Source organism: Haematobia irritans, chromosome 5 (genome assembly GCF_050003625.1).
Source record: "Haematobia irritans isolate KBUSLIRL chromosome 5, ASM5000362v1, whole genome shotgun sequence".
NCBI classification, from domain to species: domain Eukaryota; kingdom Metazoa; phylum Arthropoda; class Insecta; order Diptera; family Muscidae; genus Haematobia; species Haematobia irritans.
In genome coordinates this window covers 125,087,567-125,109,913 of record NC_134401.1, presented here as the reverse complement: position 1 = coordinate 125,109,913, position 22,347 = coordinate 125,087,567, and the positions used below count along the sequence as shown (strand labels likewise).

The window sequence follows — 22,347 nt, the reverse complement described above, 5'->3', positions numbered from 1 at the left end:
AAAAAAATATGGGAAACATTTAAATCTGAAGCAATTTTAAGGAAACTTCGCCAAAGTTTTACAACTTTTCGACTATTCAAGCAGTGGCGATTTTACAAGGAAAATGTTAATATTTTGACCATTTTTGTCGAAATCAGAAAAACATATATATGGAAGCTATATCTAAATCTGAACCGATTTCAATCAAATTTGGCACACATGACTATACTACCAATTGTAATCCTTGTGCAAAATTTCAAGCTAATCGGGATAAAACACTGGCTTTTAGGACCATATTAGTCCATATCGGGCGAAAGATATATATGGGAGCTATATCTAAATCTGAACCGATTTCAATTAAATTTTGCACACTTGACTATACTACTAATTGTACTCCATGTGCAAAATTTCAACCAAATTGGGCTTAAACTCTGTCTTCTGGGGCCATATAAGTCCATATCGGGCAAAAGATATATATGGGAGCTATATCTAAATGTGAACCGATTTTAATCAAATTTTGCACACTCAACTATGCTACCGATTGTACTCCTCGTGCAAAATTTCAAGCAAATCGGGATAAAACTCTGGCTTCTGGATCCATATAAGTGCATATCGGGCGAAAGATATATATGGGAGCTATATCTAAATCTGAACCGATTTCTTCCAAAATCAATAGGGTTCTATTCTGACCCAAAACAGGAACATGTGTCAAATTTGAAGTCGATTGGACTTAAACTGCGACCTAGACTTTGATCACAAAAATGTGTTCACAGACAGACAGACGGACGGACAGACGGACAGACGGACATGGTTATATCGACTCAGGGAACCACCCCGAGCATTATTGCCAAAGACACCATGTGTCTATCTCGTCTCCTTCTGGGTGTTACAAACATATGTGCTAACTTATAATACCCTGTTCCACAGTGTGGCGCAGGGTATAAAAATAGGTTAATACTTATTTTTATGACTTTGCATTTTTGGTAAAATTTGTTTTACAACAAAAAAATATTATTTACTTCGAATATCTGTTATAATATGGACGAACAATTCGACTGAGCATTTAAAGAGCAATATGATGCATATATCTCCATGGAGTCGTCGTCACATACGTATTTTTAAATTATCCACCCTGTATCGCATGGAAATAAAGTAATAATATTCCTGGTCGTGATTAAATTCAAAGACAATATAGCGATATAGGATCCGTCTGTCTGTTCACATCACGCTATCTTCCAAACGAAATACGCATCTACTTGAAGTACTATTAGTTGCTATTGAGGTAGGTCGGATGGTTTTGCATACTGGCCACAGGGCTATACTTTTAGGTATAGCCCCATATATCACTAAATTTGACAGAAGCTTAAATTTTATGTGATGTTAGTATACGTCCTTTAATAACCATTAAATTATGTATTATATCGGTCCATAATTATATATATAGGCCGCAACTAATCACCAAGTTTGATAACAGGTTGGCTGATAAGTCCCCGGTCTGACACATAGGGGTCGCGAATATTAAATGCATATTATTTTTATATACTACCAAACTTCAAATGATTCGTGTCAAAATTTGACGTCTGTAAGTCATTTAGTTTGTGAGATAGAGCGTCTTTTGTGAAGCAACTTTTGTTATTGTGAAAAAAATGGAATAAAGGAATTTCGTGTTTTGATAAAATACTGTTTTCTGAAGGGAAAAAATACGGTGGAAGCAAAAACTTGGCTTGATAATGAGTTTCCGGACTCTGCCCCAGGGAAATCAACAATAATTGATTGGTATGCAAAATTCAAGCGTGATGAAATGAGCACGGAGGACTGTGAACGCAGTGAACGCCCGAAAGAGCTGGTTACCGACGAAAACATCAAAAAAATCCACAAATGATTTTGAATGACCGTAAAATGAAGTTGATAGAGATAGCAGAGGCCTTAAAGATATCAAACGAACGTGTTGGTCATATCATTCATCAATATTTGGATATACGGAAGCTCAGCTGCTAATTCGTAATACACCCGAGTTTTTCCGTCGATATGTGACAATGGATGAAACATGGCTCCATCGCTACACTCCTGAGTCCAATCGACAGTCGGCTGAGTGGACAGCGACCGGTGAACCGTCTCCGAAGCGTGGAAAGACTCAAAAGTCCGCTGGCAAAGTAATGGCCTCTGTTTTTTGGGATGCGCATGGAATAATTTTTATCGATTATCTTGAGAAGAAGAAAAACCATCAACAGTGACTATTATATGGCGTTATTGGAGCGTTTAAAGTTCGAAATCGTGGCAAAACGGCACCATATGAAGAAGAAAAAAGTGTTGTTCCACCAAGACAACGCACCGTGCCACAAGTCATTGAGAACGATGGCAAAAATTCATGAATTGGGCTTCGAATTGCTTCCCCACTCACCGTATTCTCCAGATCTGGCCCCCAGCGACTTTTTCTTGTTCTCAGACCTCAAAAGGATGCTCGCAGGGAAAAAAATTGGCTGCAATGAAGAGGTGATCGCCGAAAATGAGGCCTATTTTGAGGAAAAACCGAAGGAGTACTACCAAAATGGTATCAAAAAATTGGAAGGTCGTTATAATCGTTGTATCGCTCTTGAAGGGAACTATGTTGAATAATAAAATAATAAATTTTGACAAAAAAAAATGTGTTTTTCTTTGTTAGACCGGGTCAACCTGTTATTTTGAGTCTCATTGAGGAAACAATTTCGTCCCATACCGTTGAAATTTGGTGTACAATTTCAGTATAGTTATTCCCTCTAGCTACTATGTAAACATAGGGAGCCACCGTGGTGCAATGTTTAGCATGCCCGCCTTGCATACACAAGGTCGTGGGTTCGATTCCTGCTTCGACCGAACACCAAAATGTTTTTCAGCGGTGGATAATCCCACCTCAGTAATGCTGAAGACTATTCCGAGGGTTTCAAAACTTCTCTAAGTGGTTTAACTGCAATGTGAAACGCCGTTCGGACTCGGCTATAAAAAGGAGCTCCCTTGTCATTGAGCTTAACATGGAATCGGGCAGCACTCAGTGATAAGAGAGAAGTTCACCAATGTGGTATCACAATGGACTGAATAGTCTAAGTGAGCCTGATACATCGGGCTACTACCTAACCTAACCTAACCTATTATGTAAAAAATGGTCCATATCATAAAATAATCCATAGTGAAAGGTACATAAGATTCAGCCCGGCCGAAGTATTAAATATTTTATATTATTGTCATTTTGTTAAAAATATTTTCCCAATTATAAAAACTCAAAACGTCAGCTTTTCATTCTTATAACAATCCCTAGTTCTGTCTGTCCGAAAAAACTAAATGAAGCTAAAAATTAATTTGTATAGCTTTTTCGAACGAAATGTGTGCGTACTGAAATAAAGACGAAATAAAAATTTTCTTATCAGCCAAAAAAAAACTATTTTTAATTTACCATAGTGAATAATTTAGATTGTTTAAGTTTCCGCTGAAACCATTTCGAGATATTTTATATAGTTCTATTTCAAATACAATACCTTATGCTTATGCTTTGAACAATTTCGGAAGCCTAATTTACACATTTCTTATTCTCGCTCCATTGCACGTCAATTTATTCATCACGCTTATGCTTTTATGACACAGACACACAAACTCACCTTAACCAACTCATAAAGAGTTACCCCAGAATATTTCAAAATTTTATTTAAGCTATCATTAGGAAATAGGTTTATGTGGTTTATATTTCCTTTTCACCTTCGCTATAATTAGATTTTGTTCGCTTGTCAAATGACAAACGTAATTGTTTAAGGAAATTGCTTGGTATTCTTCCATTAATCAATTTCTAATTTTGAAAACCTCTGTCACGTTGACTTTCTTTCGTAATTAATCATATTATGGTTAGCATATAATTGTATTGTATACTCAAAATACTTAAAATGAAATTAATAGGGAAATTTAATGGATAGACTACGGTGCGTATGACTAACGTATTAAAGGTCGTACATCATACGCACCATTGGTGTCGACATTGTTCAGCAAATAGGGAAAGCGATATTTGTGTAAATGGATATAATATATTCAATACAAATGAAAACAAGTAAGGAAAATCGAAAGTCAGGTGGGGCTGAATATATTATACTTGTACCACTGTGTAGACCAACATTTTTGGCACCATCTCAAATACATCAAATTTATTGCAAGCTATATAAAGGGTTATATTGCCATTCACATATATTTAAATCTGTATCGATTTGAACAAAATTTATTACATTTCTACAATTAAAGTTTTAATCAGCTAACGCCCTAGCACGAAGTACAACGTTAGCATAAAAATATGAGAAATAAATAAATACAGTGAAACCTCTCAAAACGGACACCTCCCAAACATGCACAGTTGTCTGGGGACGTTTGTTATATTAGCACATTAAAATTAACCTCTCACACCTGGACACCTCTCAAACGTGGACAAAATAGGCGACATTGAGTATCCTCCTTTCAGAGGTTTCACTGTAATATAATATCTATACGACAATATCTATACAGTTAAACCTCTGAAAGGTGGACACCCACGGTCACTTAATTTTTATCCACATTTGGGAGGTGTCCGGTTTTCAGAGTGCCCAAGTTTGAGAGGTTTCCCTGTATATGAGAAATATTTATATCTAAAACCATTTTATGCAATTTACCAAATTGGCATTTATGATTTATGTGTCGATAGATACGTATTAGAGGGAAAGGTAAATTTGAGGAATTTTTAAAATTTTACTACTTAGAAGTGGCGATTTTAAAAGGATATTAACCTGATTTTGCCAAGATAGGTAGTCAATTGTTTGATTTTTGAGACAATATTTGGCTAAATCAGGTTACATTTGCACTAAAACGGAGTCTTATCTAATTCTCAAACGTACTGTGGAATTTCTGGAATGGTGCGTAGGATATGACTAAAATGTGGGAAATTATCATATTTACAGAAATCTCACAAACATATATGGGGCTTTTATCTAACTCTAAACCGATTTGGATCAAATTCTGCACATTTAAATATCAAGTTATTTGGAGTAAAATACCATTGATTTTTTGTCAAATGTGGGTATTTTGGTCATATTTTCCTAAGTCTCAAAAACATATGTATGGGGTTTTATCTAACTCTAAACCGATTTGGATCAAATTCAACACATTTAAATATCAAGTTATTTGGAGTAAAATCCAGCGTTGCCAGAATTGTTTCACCAAAAACCGCTAGATTTGCCCAAAAAATAGCTAAAAAAAGCTAAAAAAAATGCTAAAAAAATAGCTAGAAAAAAAGCTAAATTTTTTTGTATCAAAAGTCACATTTTTGATTGAAATTTAACAAACTTAAAGGCTTTATTTCACTTACAATGCATATTATTTTCATTTTAATTCCACTTCTGTGAGACTGTAACAATATCTAAGGCATATTAGCTCTGTTTGCGTATTCGATACATTTTAATTACTATCACAAATTTTTTACTGGAAGTCCTTCGTTTTGTGGGAGCTACCTTCCCAACACCTCTATTTTAGTTACTTGTTATTTTAAAATATTAAATGATCTAAGCATGCTTTGGATTTGGTAAAAAAATGATTTGTCATTTTTTTAAATAAAATTTTAGTTTGGATTTGAAATTGTGAAAAATTCGAAATACATTACTTTTATTTAAATTGTAGAAAATACCTATAGTTTACATTTCCCAGTAAAAACATTTTCCTTTTCTTCATGAGCTATCAAAGTGCTTTAAAAATGTGCTAACGCCAACTTAAATTTCCAAATTCAGACTCGACTTCAAGTAGAAATTATTGTATGTATACGTTTTTAAAATAAAGTGTTGAAAAACATCTTCTATTTTTGAACGCTATTTTGGTTTGTGGTTAAGATGCAAAAACTCCTCACATTTAAAGACTATTTCATTAATTCTTCCTTCTTTCATGAAAACATACCCATTTTTAAGTTGAATCACTTAATTATAAGGACAAAACGACTTTATCGTCTTTTGGACAAGGAAAACAGTTTATATAAAAGAAATTAACAAATGCTATTATAACCAAAATTCGCGTTCGTATTTTTAGGAGACGACAATATTTTTTCAGTGCACAAAGCTATTCACATCTACTATTTTAATTTAGTAATATCGTAATAACTTTAGAATATTATAATAACATAAAAAGGATAAACGAGTCAAATGATAATATTCCCAATAATTTACTGACAGTTTATCTAACAAATTTGTATGGTAATTGTAGATCTAAAGTTTAGTTAGTTTTATATAATGAAAAAACTTTACAACAAGGTGTACTTGCTACAAAAGTGCCCGCATAATGGCTGGACTCATTATTAATGTTTCAACTGAGCTTTGAAATATGTGGAAACCCTTATACTTGCAGCAAGGCTTAGATAAAAACGCCGATTTATCCATATTTCAATAGAAACATGTCGAAAATAAAAAAAGCCAAAAATAGCTAAAAGGGTTATGACAAAAAGCCAGAAAAAAAGCTAAAAGCTAAATGCATTTTTTCCCGCTAAACATCTTCAAAAAAACCCAAATCTAGCGGGAAAAAAGCTAAATTGGCAACGCTGGTAAAATCCCATTCAAATCGGATGTAAAAATGAAATATTCTACCATATTACCCAAAATCAGGCATATATATATATATATATATATATATATATATATATATATATATATATATATATATATATATATATATATATATATATATATATATATATATATATATATATATATATATATATATATATATATATATATATATATATATATATATATATATATATATATATATATATATATATATATATATATATATATATATATATATATATATATATATATATATATATATATATATATATATATATATATATATATATATATATATACATATATGGGAGCTATATCTAGATTATGACTGATTTGAACCAAATTTGGCACACATTGCTCAAATGTTAATTCTACTCTCAGTGCAAAATCTCAAGAAAGTCCGAATAAAACTTTGACCTCCGGTGGTCACATGAATCTAAACCATATCTAACTCTGAACCGACTTTAACCAAATTTGGTCCACTTAACTGCACTTTAAAATGTATTCCTTGTGCAAAATTTGAAACAAAGCAATATGAAACTCTAGCCTCTGGGGCCATATAAGTGCATATCGGACGAAAGATATATATGAGAGCTATATCTAAATTTGAACCGATTTCAAACATATTTGATTATACCATTAGCTGTGCTGTTTGGGAATATTAGATAAAAATCAAGCTAAAATACTGGTCTCTGGGTCAATTAAATCCATATCGGACGAAAGATATATATTCCCAGCAAAAAATTTGAAAGTTCTTCTAAAGGCACGACTTTAAAAGCACTTCAAAAAATGCCCCTCCCGGAGATGTTCTTTTTTTAACTACACAGGAAGTTCTTTTAATTCAATTTTTTATGACACGATTTTTTTCATATTTTTAAAGGGTAGGTTAGGTTAGCTTAAAGTGGCAGTTGATTAAGTTTGAGGCTTACTTAGACTATTCAATCCTTCGTGATACCACATTGACTAAAAGCACTTCTAGTTTTAATCGCTGAACCCTCTCGATTATTTTCTTCTGTTGAACCAACCAGATTGTTCCGAAAACATTGGCAGACTGGGTAATTTTTTAAAGAGTAATTTTAACTTTTTTATTTCATATTTCAGCAAAAAAAATTGGAAGTTGTTCTAGAAACATTTCTTTTAAACCGCATCCCGGAATCCCCCATCAAGTTTTTTCCACTAACTATACAGTCCTTTTGGACAAGTCCTCAAACATTTCTTTTAAAGCGCATCCCGGGATCCCCTATCGATGTTTTTAACTTCCAATGCAATCCTTTTGGACAAGTCTTAGAAAGTACGGAATTAGGCGGATAAAAATTTAAGTTTTGGACAATTAAATTTCACAAAAAAGAATAGAAAATCAATAAAAAGTAAAAAATAGTAAAAAAAAATCACCCCCGCTGGTATTTGAACCTTTGCCGTTTGAATTTTTCACTTCCATGCATGTTCTTTTGACAAGGTTTTGCAAATTACGATAATTTTGATTTTTTTGTTGATTTTTAATGGAAAAATTATATTTATGCAAAAATATATGCAAAAAAAAAAACTACATAAAAACGATGTATAACATAAAAAAATAATTTTTTTAAATTTTTTAAAATATTTAATAAAAAAATTTCCGTTGGTGAGATTTGAACCAGGGTTCTTTATTTTTTCATTCATAATAATAAAGAACATCTCAGGAAGTAGTTAGAATGTCATGTCGTGGTGGTTCATGTCACCAACATTTTAATAGACGTTTTGATGCATCGTGTGCAATGGCGTTTGTGGCTGAGTGTACTAAGGCGTCCTGTTATGGTGCCAACAGACCCAGGTTCAACCCCCGGTGGAAGCGAAGAAGTTTTTCAATTTGTAAAAATTAGATAATAAGAAAATAAAAGTGTAACAAAATATACTGGTAAAAATAAAAAGTGAAATTGGAAAACATTTTTTGTTTTTTTTAGTTTTTTAAATTTCTTCATTCAAATGAACTTCCAAGGCACAGCTTCTAAAGCAATGCAAAGGATCCAAAAATGGAGGATTTCCTATGAAAGTCATAGGACTTCCTTACATCCTATGACATTCATTGGAGATGATCCAAATTTGCACTACTTCCGGATCACAAGTTGGGGACGAATGTCCTGCATTTCAACCAGGGATCCGGAGCGGTCCATTTTTTTCGCTCCGCTCCGGAGAAAAAAAAACCGCTCCGCTCCGGGAAAAAAAATCGCTCCGCTCCTCTTCGAGAAAATTATAGTATAAACATTGTATTATTTGTTCAATTGAGTTTTATTTTATTTAGAAAAATCGGGCGGTACATATATGGGAGCTATAGCTAAATCTGAACCGATTTCGATGATTTTTTGCACATATAGTTAGTGCTATAGAAGATTACATTTCGCCAACTTTGAATAAGATCGGTTGATAAATAAGGGTTTTATGACCTAATTTGACAAAATCGGGCGATACATATATATGGGACCTATATCTAAATCTGAACCGATTTCGATGAAATTTTCAGACTTAAAGGGTGATACAGAAGATTATTTTGTGCTAAATTTGACGACGATCGGTTAGTAAAAAAAGTGCAACGTGACCCCATTTGTCGAAATCGGGCAATACATATATATATGGGAGCTATATCTAAATTTGATCCGATTTCTTCCAAATTCAGTAACGTTCGTCCCTGTGCCCAAAAAAACTCCCTGTACCAAATTTCATCAAAATCGGTTAATAATTGCGACCTAAATCCTGTGAACAACAAATACATGGACAGACGGACGGACTGACGGACGGACGGACGGACGCCAAGCGCTAGATCGACTCAGGAGGTGATTCTGAGTCGATCGGTATATATTTTATGGGGTCTAATATCAATATTTCTTGTAGGCACATTTTTTGGCAGATCAAACTTATTATACCCTAACCACTATGTGGTTTAGGGTATAATGACTTTAAAACAATGTGTTGAAATATTTTATTAATTTTGAAGATTTTTTCAGAAATATTAAATCCATTTTGACTTCATTAAAACGAAATTTGCATTCATGTTAGGATACACATTTTTATGTCGAATCACTTAGCTATAAGGACAAACAGACTTCATTGAAAAGTTTAGAGACTTTTAGACAAGGAAAAACTTTTTTTCAGAGAAATACGTCTTCTATTCTAAGCAAAATTCGTATTCGTATTTTAAGCATGTGAAATATTTGGCCTCCCGACAATATTCTTTGCGGTGCACCATCTACTATTTAATATGTGATAGAAACCAAATTTATGAAAATGGACCAAAATGGACCAAATTCTGTTTGGTCTGACCATCGGACCAAATTTAAAAATTAGAAATCTTTTGGACCAATTTTGGTCCGATCGGACCAAAACGGCAACGCTGATTGGAATTGAAAGTCTATACACAGAGTAGAAGTAACTACTCTCCGAAAGTTTTTTTTTTTGTTTTGCAACAGACGTAGAGAAGAGGTTTTGTTATATTTGTAATGTGTGTGTGTATGTTTATGTTTGCAACAACCTCCATCGACATCAGTCCGTGGTATACCTACGAATATTCTTACTCAGATCTAGTGTTACCTAATTTCGCTTTTTTCCCCTTTATTGTATAATAAATGTATATGCGCACATTTTTCAAACAAAATTGAAACTATCCATAATATTAATTAAATTTTCGAGAACTAATATCAGAAATAAGAGAATGCTAGGATATAGTACAATAGTAAAGCAAGTGTGAATGAAAAAAAGCATGCCCGGTTCCAAAGATTTTGTCTACTTTAACAGTTTGGGTATTAATTCCGAGCCAAAGAAGCGGAGAATATAAGTAAGGATACTTTAAAGACGTAATTCTCTTTTAAATTTGGGGGTTATGTACTTGCTTCTAGGAAGCAAATGTTAATTTTTAATTTTTTTAGATTTTTTTCGTCAGTTGTTATCAAAATCCTTTAAAAACGAGTTAACGAGTTATTTTTTTTTCCATATTAAGACTCGACTTCCAGTAGAAATTATGCTATGTTTCAAGTAAAAAGTGTCTTTAAAATAAAGTGTTGAAAAACGGGTCTTATTTTTTAACGATTTTTTGCTTTGTACGCAAGATGCAAAAAGGAAACTAATTTAAAGACAATTTTATTAATTTTAAAGAATTTTTCTTAATTATTAAAGTCACGTTGACCTTACCTCAAAAATTTTATCTTTCATGTTATGATACACATTTTTAAGTAAAATCACTTAATTATAAGGACACTACAACTTCATTCAAAAGTTTATTGCCTTTTGGACAAGAAAAAAACTTTATTTTAGAGAAATGCGTCTTCCATGTTAAGCAAAATTTGCATTCTTATTCTAAGGACATGGAATCTTTGAATTCACGACAATATTTTTTTCAGTGTAGAAAACTAAAAAATTAAATATAAATAAGATCGTTTAATTGCATTTATTTGACGTTCATTACAAACATCTTTGTAGTAAAGGGTGATACGGTCAAAATTTGGTCAAGGGAAAACGCGTGTAAATCGGTGAAATCGTTTATTTAAAAAATCAAATTAAATTTCTTTTTCAATTTCAATTAGCATAAAATTCAGGAAAAATATTCAGTTAGGCTTTCGCTTTTCCAAATCCGAATTGCCGGGCCTCACGCTTGACACCTGCCATCAGATTTTGTACAGCCACCTTGTCCACCTTCTTCGCCGCAGAAAGCCAGTTTGCCTTGAACTGCTGCTCGTCCTTAGCAGTTTTTTTGGTCTTCTTTAGGTTCCGCTTGACAATAGCCCAGTATTTCTCAATTGGACGGAGCTCTGGCGTGTTGGGAGGGTTCTTGTCCTTGGGAACCACCTGCACGTTGTTGGCGGCGTACCACTCCATGGCCTTTTTACCGTAATGGCAAGATGCCAAATCCGGCCAAAACAGTACGGAACAACCGTGTTTCTTCAGGAAAGGCAGAAGACGTTTATTCAAACACTCTTTCACGTAAATTTCTTGGTTGACAGTCCCGGAAGCTATGAAAATGCTGCTTTTCAAGCCACAGGTACAGATGGCTTGCCAAACCAGATATTTCTTTGCGAACTTTGATAGTTTTATGTGCTTGAAAATATCTGCTACCTTTCCCCTTCCTTTTGCCGTATAAAACTCCTCTCCCGGAAGCTGCTTGTAGTCGGCTTTGACGTAGGTTTCGTCGTCCATTACCACGCATTCAAACTTCGTCAGCATCGTCGTGTACAGCCTCCGGGATCGCGCTTTGGCTGTCGTATTTTGTTTATCATCGCGATTTGGAGTCACTACCTTCTTGTAAGTCGATAGTCCGGCTCGTTTTTTGGCTCGATGCACGGTTGTAGACGATACACCCAGCTTATTTGCGGCATCTCGGAGAGAGAGGTTAGGGTTTCGCTTGAAACTACCGGCAACTCTCTTTCTCGTCTCAGCGGCTTCCGGTTTTCGATTTCCCCCCGATCCAGACTTCCTGGCTGTCGACAAACGTTCCCCAAACACTTTAATTACATTTGTAACGGTTGATTTGGCAACTTTTAGCGATTTTGCCAGCTTTGCGTGCGAGTAGCTCGGATTTTCGCGATGCGCGAGCAAAATTTTGATACGCAGCTCTTCTTGCTTGGACGGCATTTTGACAACTGAAGAGTGAATTCCAAAATCAAAATAGGAGCAACATTCTACACATACACACCTTTAAAATGAGGGGTGTTTAGGTTTTTTAAATGCAAAATTGAAAGAAATACGTCAAGTTTATATTGACCAAATTTTGACCGTATCACCCTTTAATACGGGATGAAATTGATCGAAAGTACTGTTGTTACTTTTACAACACATACTAGATATATATTTTGACATTTGCCGTTTTTGAAAACAATTACTAAAAAACACGTTGTGTTTTCCCCAATGTACGTACGTACAAAAATACATATCGTACATTTTAAACGTTTACTCACACTACGCTAAGTACTAGCTAAATTTGAAATTACCTACACAGTGTAATTTCAAAGTTACACATTTCATTCAAGTAATATTTTATTCGGAGCGGAGCGGTTTTTCATTTGGAAACCGCTCCCGCTCCGCTCCGGATTTGAGAAATGCCGCTCCCGCTCCGGCAAAAAAAGGGCTTGCTCCGCTCCGCTCCGGATCCCTGATTTCAACAGCCGCTGCACTGAATGTGCATCACTATTTAAGGTGTGATGCGAATTCAGTGTTTTGGATGTGAATTAAGAAATTGTGTGATATTTTGCCACATAAACCATTTTTATATTTTTTTATGATTTTTAAGGCATATTAAAGCTTATATGAAACGTTTGACATCAAATATTTCTAAAAATTTTCAATTTTGCTAAAATGGATTCGACAAAATTTAAATAATTTGTACCATTTTAATAATTCTTATACTGTTTGTAACCTATCCCAGCAAAAAAGAGCTTCCAAGAAAGTAGTTTTCTTGGTATCACTTTTTTTAAATCTTTTAATTTAAATCATTATTTCAGTTTAGCTAAATTTAATTAATTTTCATATAAAAAAATTAGTATACTCTAGACTTTTTTGTCATTTTAAATTGGCTCTTCCGTTTCCGACTCACATTCTCTTCTTTAATCGATTGTGTTACAGGAAGATTAAGGTCTCGTTCTTTTTTTTTTGTAAATTTTATGATATTTTAATCTCCTCTAAAAATTCTGCAACAACGCAGCAAGAAAAATAATCTTAAGCACGTTCTAGAATTACAAAGACAAAATTTGGTTTGGAAAAAGTTTTTAACTTTTAATGGACTTTAAAATCAAACAGATTTTCTTAGAATAAAACTTTGGTGTTTGCTTTAAAACACCATGAACCTCAAAAAACGATTCTCCAATTTGTAGCTTAACTTGGTTTCCCATCAAATATGATGGCTTACAATGCCATCCAACCAGGAAGGCAAATAACAATAATAGATTATTCAGAGTTTAGTCGACTTCGTGTGAAGTAATATTGTAAGTGTGAAGCAAAACTTTTGATATGAGCAATACCAAAATGGTGGCAAATTCGGTTTATATTCATTAAACATCTCTCGTCGTTAGTAGTTATAAACTACACTGACAAGAATATTGTAGTAAGTCAACGCTTTTGCGTTTGGAATTGGCTTGATAAACTTTTTTATTGTGCAATCTATTCGCGTTATTCGATTATAGTTCTCTTCCATAGCCATTCTAACCGCATTTATTAAACGCCTTATTCCATTTCAAACCAAAGTATTTTCTGGTGATTTTCAATATATTGGTATTACCGTTTCAGATTTTCTATCATTCAGATGTGAAAAACTCAAAGAAATAACCTCATTGGAGAAATAAATGTCCTCATTTTTAAAACATCTTCTCAATTTCAATGGAGTGTCTCATATCCAAATGAGGAGTCTTGTAACAGTGATGTTTTGGTTGCTTGTAACTTCAGAACTCGTGGCATATGTAATTCCACTGATGTCTACTGGGCCCTAATCAAAATCTCTGACATCAAAACTTTGTTAGGAATTTTGTTTTGTAGTAGTAGCAGTAGAGACTACACAACACGGAAACCCTCAAAACAAAAACAAAATCTCACTGGAGTACAGGTCAGAGTAATAACAACATGTGCTTCAAATCCATAAACCACTAACACAATCACACGTCATGTCTCTCCTGTCAGACTGTGAATTTTTTTTTGGGATTTGTCACTGCTAGTGTTTTACTATTACTGGCTGTTTTATTTCATTTGTGACTCATGCAATCTCTCTGCAAACAACTCGTTCGGAAGAGAAAGGGAGAGCGATACCGAGGAAGAGAAAAGTAAACTAGGGACACCCAGCAACATTATCTGGTTGTTAGATGGCAAGAGAACGTTGCGAAACACCATTGTTTGATAAGATTAAATAATCTCTATCATCTTCCCTTTGGAAAGGAAGGTAATCACCTAAGAGATTAAAGTATTTAGCAAGTAATAACCAATTACTTCTGTAGACCAGTATAAAAAAGTCTCCAAAAGGCTTTTACGAGTAAAATGTTCTTTTGGATGTAGAAGTGGTGTAAAATCGTACAGGAAGCAATGAATTTTACAATTAATTTTGATTTTTACAAATAATTTTGGATCGTTTTCTTTATTTTTTACTTTTTATACCCACCACCAAATATCGATTTCCGACTAAAGTTTATATAAAGTATATATAAACCTAACCATGTCCGCCTGTCTATCCGATGTAATCACACTACAGCCTTCAATAATGACGCAATAATGCTGAAATTTGGTATAGATTCTATTTTTGTCCCCAAACATGTCAGATTTTTATATAGGCACCCATATATATTTTTGAGCCTCTACATACCCCAATGTTTATCCGATTTGACGCAAATTCCATTTCTACCGAAAAATGAATAGGCACATATATTTTTTGCCAATTTCCAGAAATTTTAATTTTATTGCGAAAATAGCATAAATAAATGAATTTTATATATTACCAAAAACGAGTTTCGTTTGTCGGCAACGAAATGTTAGACAAAGAAATGTTCTTTTGTTACTAAAATATTATCCTCAGACCCAGAGATCGAAACTATGCACTTGAAAATTGGCACAAGTATTTGTTATTGATGTAGGTCGTATAATATTGCAAATGGATCATATGGGACTACTTTTAGATATAGCCCCCGCCCCGTCTAAATAATCGACCAAAATTTGAAAAAGAATTCTCACAAATCTACAAAATTAAAAAATTCTAAATACTTTTGGCAGACATACGTTTCGTCTGTTGGTTAAGCTACTCTTATAGTTTAGACAACGCAAGGTTTTAAGCTGAAAATTTTTATTTCTATGGAAAATTTTGTCAAAACTTTATTTCTATACTAGAGTTTGTTAAAATTTTATTTTTATAGAAAATTTTGTCAAAATGTTATTTTTATAGAAGATTTAGTCAAAATTTTATTTCTATAGATAATTTTGTCAAAAAATTTACTTCTATAGAATATTTTGTCAAAATTTTATTTCTACAGACAATTTTGTCAAAATTTTATTCCTATAGAGAATTTTGTCAAAATTTTATTCTTATAGAAAATTTTGTCAAAATTGTATTCCTATAGAAAACTTTGTCAAAATTTAATTTCTATAGAAAATTTTGTCAAAATTTTATTTTTATAGAAAATTTTGTCAAAATTTTATTTCTATAGAAAATTTTGTCAAAGTTTTATTTCTATAGAAAATTTTGCCAAATTTTATTTCTATAGAAAATTTTGTCAAAATTTTATTTCTATACAAAATTTGGTAAAAATTTTATTTCTATAGAAAATTTGTTGCCAATTTTATTTCTATAGAGAATTTTGTTAAACATTTTATTTATATAGAAAATTTTATCAAAATTGTATTTCTATACAAAATTTTGTCAAAATTTTTTTTCTATAGAAAATTTTATCAAAATTTTATTTCTAAAGAAAATTTTGTCAAAATTTTATTTCTATAGGAAATTGTGTCAATATTTTATTTCTATAAAAACTGTTATCAAAATTTTATTTCCATAGAAAATTTTGTCAAACTTTTATTTTTTGGAAAATTTTGTTTAAATTTTATTTCTATTAAAATTTTTTCAAAATTTTATTTCTATAGAAAATTTTGTCAAAATTTTATTTCTTTAGAAAATTTTGTCAACATTTTATTTCTATAGAAAATATTCTCAAAATTTTATTTCTATAGAAAATTTTGTGAAAATTTTATTTCTATAAAAAATTTTGTGAAAATTATATTTCTATAGAAAATGTTGTCAAAATTTTATTTCTATAGAAAATTGTGTAAAGATTTTATTTCTATAGAAAATTTTTTGCAAATTTTATTTCTATAGAAAATTTTGTAAAAAATTTTATTCCTATAGAAAATTTTGTCAAAATTTTATTTCTATACAAAATTTTGTCAAAATTTTATTTCTATAGAAAATTTTATCAAAATTTCTATATTTCTATAGAAAATTGTGTCAATATTTTATTTCTATAAAAACTGTTATCAAAATTTTATTTCTCTAGAAAATTTTGTCAAAAATTTGATTTCTATAAAAAATTTTGTCAAAATTTTATTTCTATAGACAATTTTGTCAAGATTTTATTTCTATAGAAAATGTTTCCAATTTTTTTTTCTATAGAAAATTTTGTCAAAATTTTATTTCTATAGAAAATTTTGTCAACATTTTATTTCTATGGAAATTTTTGTCAAAACTTTATTTCTATAGAAAATTTTGTCAACATTTTATTTCTATGGAAAATTTTGTCAAAATTTTATTTCTTTAGAAAATTTTGTCAACATTTTATTTCTATAGAAAATTTTCTCAAAATTTTATTTCTATAGAAAATTTTGTCAAAATTTTATTTCTATAGAAAATTTTGTCAAAATTTTATTTCTATAGAAAATTTTGTGAAAATTTTATTTCTATAGAAAATTTTGTGAAAATTATATTTCTATAGAAAATTTTGTCAAAATTTTATTTCTATAGAAAATTTTGTGAAAATTTTATTTCTATCGAAATTTTTGTCAAAATTTTATTTCTTTAGACAATTTTGTCAACATTTTATTTCTATAGAAAATTTTCTCAAAATTTTATTTCTATAGAAAATTTTGTCAAAATTTTATTTCTATAGAAAATTTTGTAAAAAATTTTTATCCAATAGAAAATTTTGTCAAAATTTTATTTCTATACAAAATTTTGTCAAAATTTTATTTCTATAGAAAATTTTATCAAAATTTCTATATTTCTATAGAAAATTGTGTCGATATTTTATTTCTATAAAAACTGTTATCAAAATTTTATTTCTCTAGAAAATTTTGTAAAAAATTTTTATCCAATAGAAAATTTTGTCAAAAATTTGATTTCTATAAAAAATTTTGTCAAAATTTTATTTCTATAGAAAATGTGTCCAATTTTTTTTTCTATAGAAAATTTTGTCAAAATTTTATTTCTATAGAAAATTTTGTCAACATTTTATTTCTATGGAAATTTTTGTCAAAACTTTATTTCTATAGAAAATTTTGTCAATATTTTATTTCTATGGAAAATTTTGTCAAACTTTTATTTCTATAGAAATATTGTCAAACTTTTATTTTTATAGAAAATTTTATAAAAATTTTATTTCTATAGAAAATTTCGTCAAAATTTTATTTCTATAGAAAATTTTGTCAAAATTTTATTTCTATAGAGAATTGAAGTACCTCTTAGTTGGAGAGGAAAAAAAATCATCAAGAATTCTACCAAACGGTAAAAAATCTTAAATTTTTGGTTGAAATCTACCAATTTTGTCAAAACTTTATTTCTATAGAAAATTTTGTTAAAATTTTATTACTATAGAAAATTTTGTCAAAGTTTTATTGCTATAGAAAATTTCGTCAAAATTTTATTTCTATAGAAAATTTGGTCAAAGTTTTATTTCTCTAGAAAATTTTGTCAATATTTTATTTCTATAGAAAATTTTGTCAAAATTTTATTTCTATAGAAAATTTTGTCAACATTTTATTTCTATGGAAAATTTTGTCAAAACTTTATTTCTATAGAAAATTTTATTTCTATAGAAATTTTTGTGCTTGGAAGAGCAAATTTCATCAGATTCAGGTAAAATTTTGTACGTGATGTCAAAATATGGCCTCTAACCACCATGGAAATGTTAGTATATTCCCTCTAACAGCTATGCGAAAATTCATCCATATCGGTCCATAATTCTATACATAGCCTTCTACGCAATCCACGGTGTAGGGTACATTAGTTTCAGCCTGAGCGAATTTACGAATTTTTAATGTAGAAGAGCAGTTTTGGGAGAAGTTCCAAAGTTTTTTGTTGGGACTCCTTAAAAAGGAAAACGAAATTGACAAGTAGTATAAAAATAACAAATTTGGAGTAAGATTATAAATTTTATCTCAAATTGTATTAATCAAAATTGATGTACTTCTTCTAGTTAATATAAATGTAGTTAGGAAGAAAGGTACATTAAAACAATTGGTAGTTTGTTGTACTAAAACAGAACGAAATTTTCAAATGCTTTGACATGCTGTACTATTTTAAAAAAGTAATAAAATATTTAATACAATTATTGAAACTCCTCTTTGGGCCCTGTTGACAGCAAAAATTTGCCTCATATTGATGTACTTTTTTCTAGTCAATATAAATGTAGTTAGGAAGAAAACTATACTAAAATGATGAATAGGTTTGTTCTACTAAAATAAAAAGAAAATTTCAAATGCATTGACATACTGTACAATTTTAATAAAAGCATTGCCCTATCTGGACAATTTTAGCAAGGGGGGGCTGTAGCCCCTCTACCTATACTACAGTAACAGTATACAATGGAAAATCGTAAATAGGTTTTCAAATTCTAGGGGGGGGGGCTACAATTTTTCTGGAGGACGCTAAGCCCTCCCCCCAGAGGCATTTCTACGCTTATGAATAAAAGTAATAAAATATTTAATAAAATTATTGAAATTCCTATTTGGGCCCTGTTGAAAGCAAATATTTGCCACAAATCCCTAAACCATAAACCATTATCCTTCTTTCACAAAACTACCACTATCACCACTAACATCGCCATACTAATTGAATTCTCTTGGACAATTATTTTTCCATTTACAGCTAAATGTAGCCGGTTTAACAAAAGCCTTAGTTGTTTACAAAGTCTATCAGACAATGTTTCGAGTTGTCAAGGAATCGGAAACGGTGGACAGCCGTCAACATTGTTTTCTCCTACAGAGTGCTGGCCACGAGCCTCGTTATCTAAGTGTAGAGACTCGTCAAGAGTTACTACGTATCGAGAATAGTTGGAATGCAGCCATAGTAACGAGTGTCATTAAATTAGGGGTAAGTAAACGAATATCGTAGGAGGAAGATTACTGTGGTTCCTAACCATCACCATTGCATCCATCCATAAAAAACCAATTATGGGCGAAAAACTATCAATCGTCCCTACCTATCGACTCAACAATTCTCCAATCATGGAACGGACCAACAACAATTGTTGTTGACATTGTTATGTGTTTTTTTTTTTTTTGTTTTTGGTGTTATCCAACCTGAAATCAAAGCAACGCTATAGCTACCATAGATACAATCCACAATCCATTTGCTTGGCTGGGAATGAAATGCAAACAATTCGAAAAGCTTCAACAACAAATATGATAAAAGCCATTGTGGTGCATTTGTTAAGTGTTTGATTTTCCTGGTAACCAGGACCACTTCACAACCACACAACTATAAAAGCACATATAGATAAAAACAAATCGTGGGCATGCCACATATTTCAAGCGTTATATCAAGTTGTTCGGCGTTTGTGTTTTTTTGGCAATGCAAAATTTTAATTATAATCAAATCTAAGTACATAAATATATCGATTTAAAATAAAATGTTTAAAGGGTGATACGGTCAAAATTTGGTCAAAATTAACTTGACGTATTTCTTTCAATTTTGCATTTAAAAACCTGAACACCCCTCATTTTGAAGGTGTGTGTGTGTAGAATGTTGCTCCTATTTTGATTTTGGAATTTACTCTTCAGTTGTCAAAATGCCGTCCAAATTTTGCTCGCGCATCGCGAAAATCCGAGCTACTCGCACGCAAAGCTGGCAAACTCGCTAAAAGTTGCCAAATCAACCGTTACAAATGTAATTAAAGTCTTTGGGGAACGTTTGTCGACAGCCAGGAAGTCTGGATCGGGGGGAAATCGAAAACCGGAAGACGCTGAGACGACAATGAAAGTTGCCGGTAGTTTCAAGCGAAACCCTAACCTCTCTCTCCGAGATGCCGCAAATAAGCTGGGTGTATCGTCTACAACCGTGCATCGAGTCAAAAAACGAGCCGGACTATCGACTTACAAGAAGGTAGTGACTCCAAATCGCGATGATAAACAAAATACGACGGCCAAAGCGCGATCCCGGAGGCTGTACACGACGATGCTGACGAAGTTTGACTGCGTGGTAATGGACGACGGTAATGGACGTCAAAGCCGACTACAAGCGGCTTCCGGGAGAGGAGTTTTATACGGCAAAAGGAAGGGGAAAGGTAGCAGATATTTTCAAGCACATAAAACTGTCAAAGTTCGCAAAGAAATATCTGGTTTGGCAAGCCATCTGTACCTGTGGCTTGAAAAACAGCATTTTCATAGCATCCGGGACTGTCAACCAAGAAATTTACGTGAAAGAGTGTTTGAATAAACGTCTGCTGCCTTTCCTGAAGAAACACGGTTGTTCCGTACTGTTTTGGCCGGTTTTGGCATCTTGCCATTACGGTAAAAAGGCCATGGAGTGGTACGCCGCCAACAACGTGCAGGTGGTTCCCAAGGACAAGAACCCTCCCAAGGCTATTGTCAAGCGGAACCTAAAGAAGACCAAAAAAACTGCTAAGGACGAGCAGCAGTTCAGGGCAAACTGGCTTTCTGCGGCGAAGAAGGTGGACAAGGTGGCTGTACAAAATCCGATGGCAGGTGTCAAGCGTGAGGCCCGGCAATTCGGATTTGGAAAAGCGAAAGCCTAACTGAATATTTTTCCTGAATTTTATGTTAATTGAGCTTGAAAAAGAAATTTAATTTGATTTTTTAAATAAACGATTTTACCGATTTACACGCGTTTTCCCTTGACCAAATTTTGACTGTATCACCCTTTAATTGCTCATGGATGACTTCAATGGAAAACAGTCATAATTTTTTAATTCTAATTTTTTTTTTCAATTTTTAGAAAAAATCATGGATATTCTTAAAATAATATTTTTTGACAAAACAGTTTTATAGTAAAATTTCAAGAAATTTTCATGGCTATACTTCAATTATTCGCAGCATATTGTGTAGACATTTTCTTACAATTATAATGTTTCCTAACATTTATAAAAATATGTGGAAATTTTAATATCACAAAATCAATATTATTTTTTTTTAAAGACTGAGGAAATAAAAAGTAAAAAGACATTTTTTTATTTCCATCAAAGATTTTGTAAAAAAGTTTACAGAAGTTCTTAAACAAAATTCCATTAAAGAGAAGCTTTCTACCAAATCACGTTTCAGTGAAAACAAAAATCAATAGTGTAATTTGGAAAAGTATTTTAATTTTTGTGGGCAAATGTGCTTCGCTACACTACATTCTCAAGTTGATTTGATTTTTGGTTGATTTTTTTATAATAGCCATTGTGGTGCATACCTTGATTGTTTGATTATCCTGATAACCAGGATCAAATATTAACCACACAACATAGATATATGTCCATGTTCCCAAATCCACTTCCAGGTTAATGTGAATCAATTCCACGATTTTCGTGTCCTACAATCTACTTTCACCGGAATTTTCGTGAAAACAATTCACTTGCAAAAGTCTTGGTGAAAAATGAATTATGTCCAAGATGGGTGTATTTCCGGTCAAAAAAAAGTACTCGCGTAAAAAATTTGAAATGTTTTATATTTAATATATGAGTTTTATTAAAACTGCGTCATTTTTAATTAAAAAAATAATAAATTAAAATAAGTCTATTGATTCCACATATTTTGATTTCCGCCTTAGTGAATTTTTGGGTGATTTGTGCAACCCAGCTGGTTACAGAAAAGTTCAAAAAATAACGTGGAATTAAGAACACCAAATTTTCACGTTCGTGGATTTGACGTGGATAGTGGAAGTGGAATTTAAGTGGATATCCGAACATGGGTGATAAAGTGGCTTATGTGGTGGATTTGAGGAAAATCCACATATCATATCAAGTTGATTGTAAAAATATTATCAAAAACAAATTTATACGGCCGAATCTAATGCACTCTCCATCATGAATTGTAGGAAATTCTATTAGAGGCTCGCGAGAAAGATGTATTTCGTAAATGG

General features: G+C 31.9%; 1 protein-coding gene across 1 annotated transcript in view; it reads left to right on the top strand.

Annotated features, from left to right (window-relative positions):
- The window catches only part of Syn2 (Syntrophin-like 2), a 277,516-nt gene that overhangs the window by 203,129 nt on the left and 52,040 nt on the right, over positions 1-22,347 (top strand). The window contains exon 8 of the mRNA XM_075310335.1: positions 19,135-19,359. Within this exon, the coding sequence (XP_075166450.1) occupies positions 19,135-19,359 (225 nt within the window). The remainder of the gene's footprint in view (positions 1-19,134; positions 19,360-22,347) is intronic.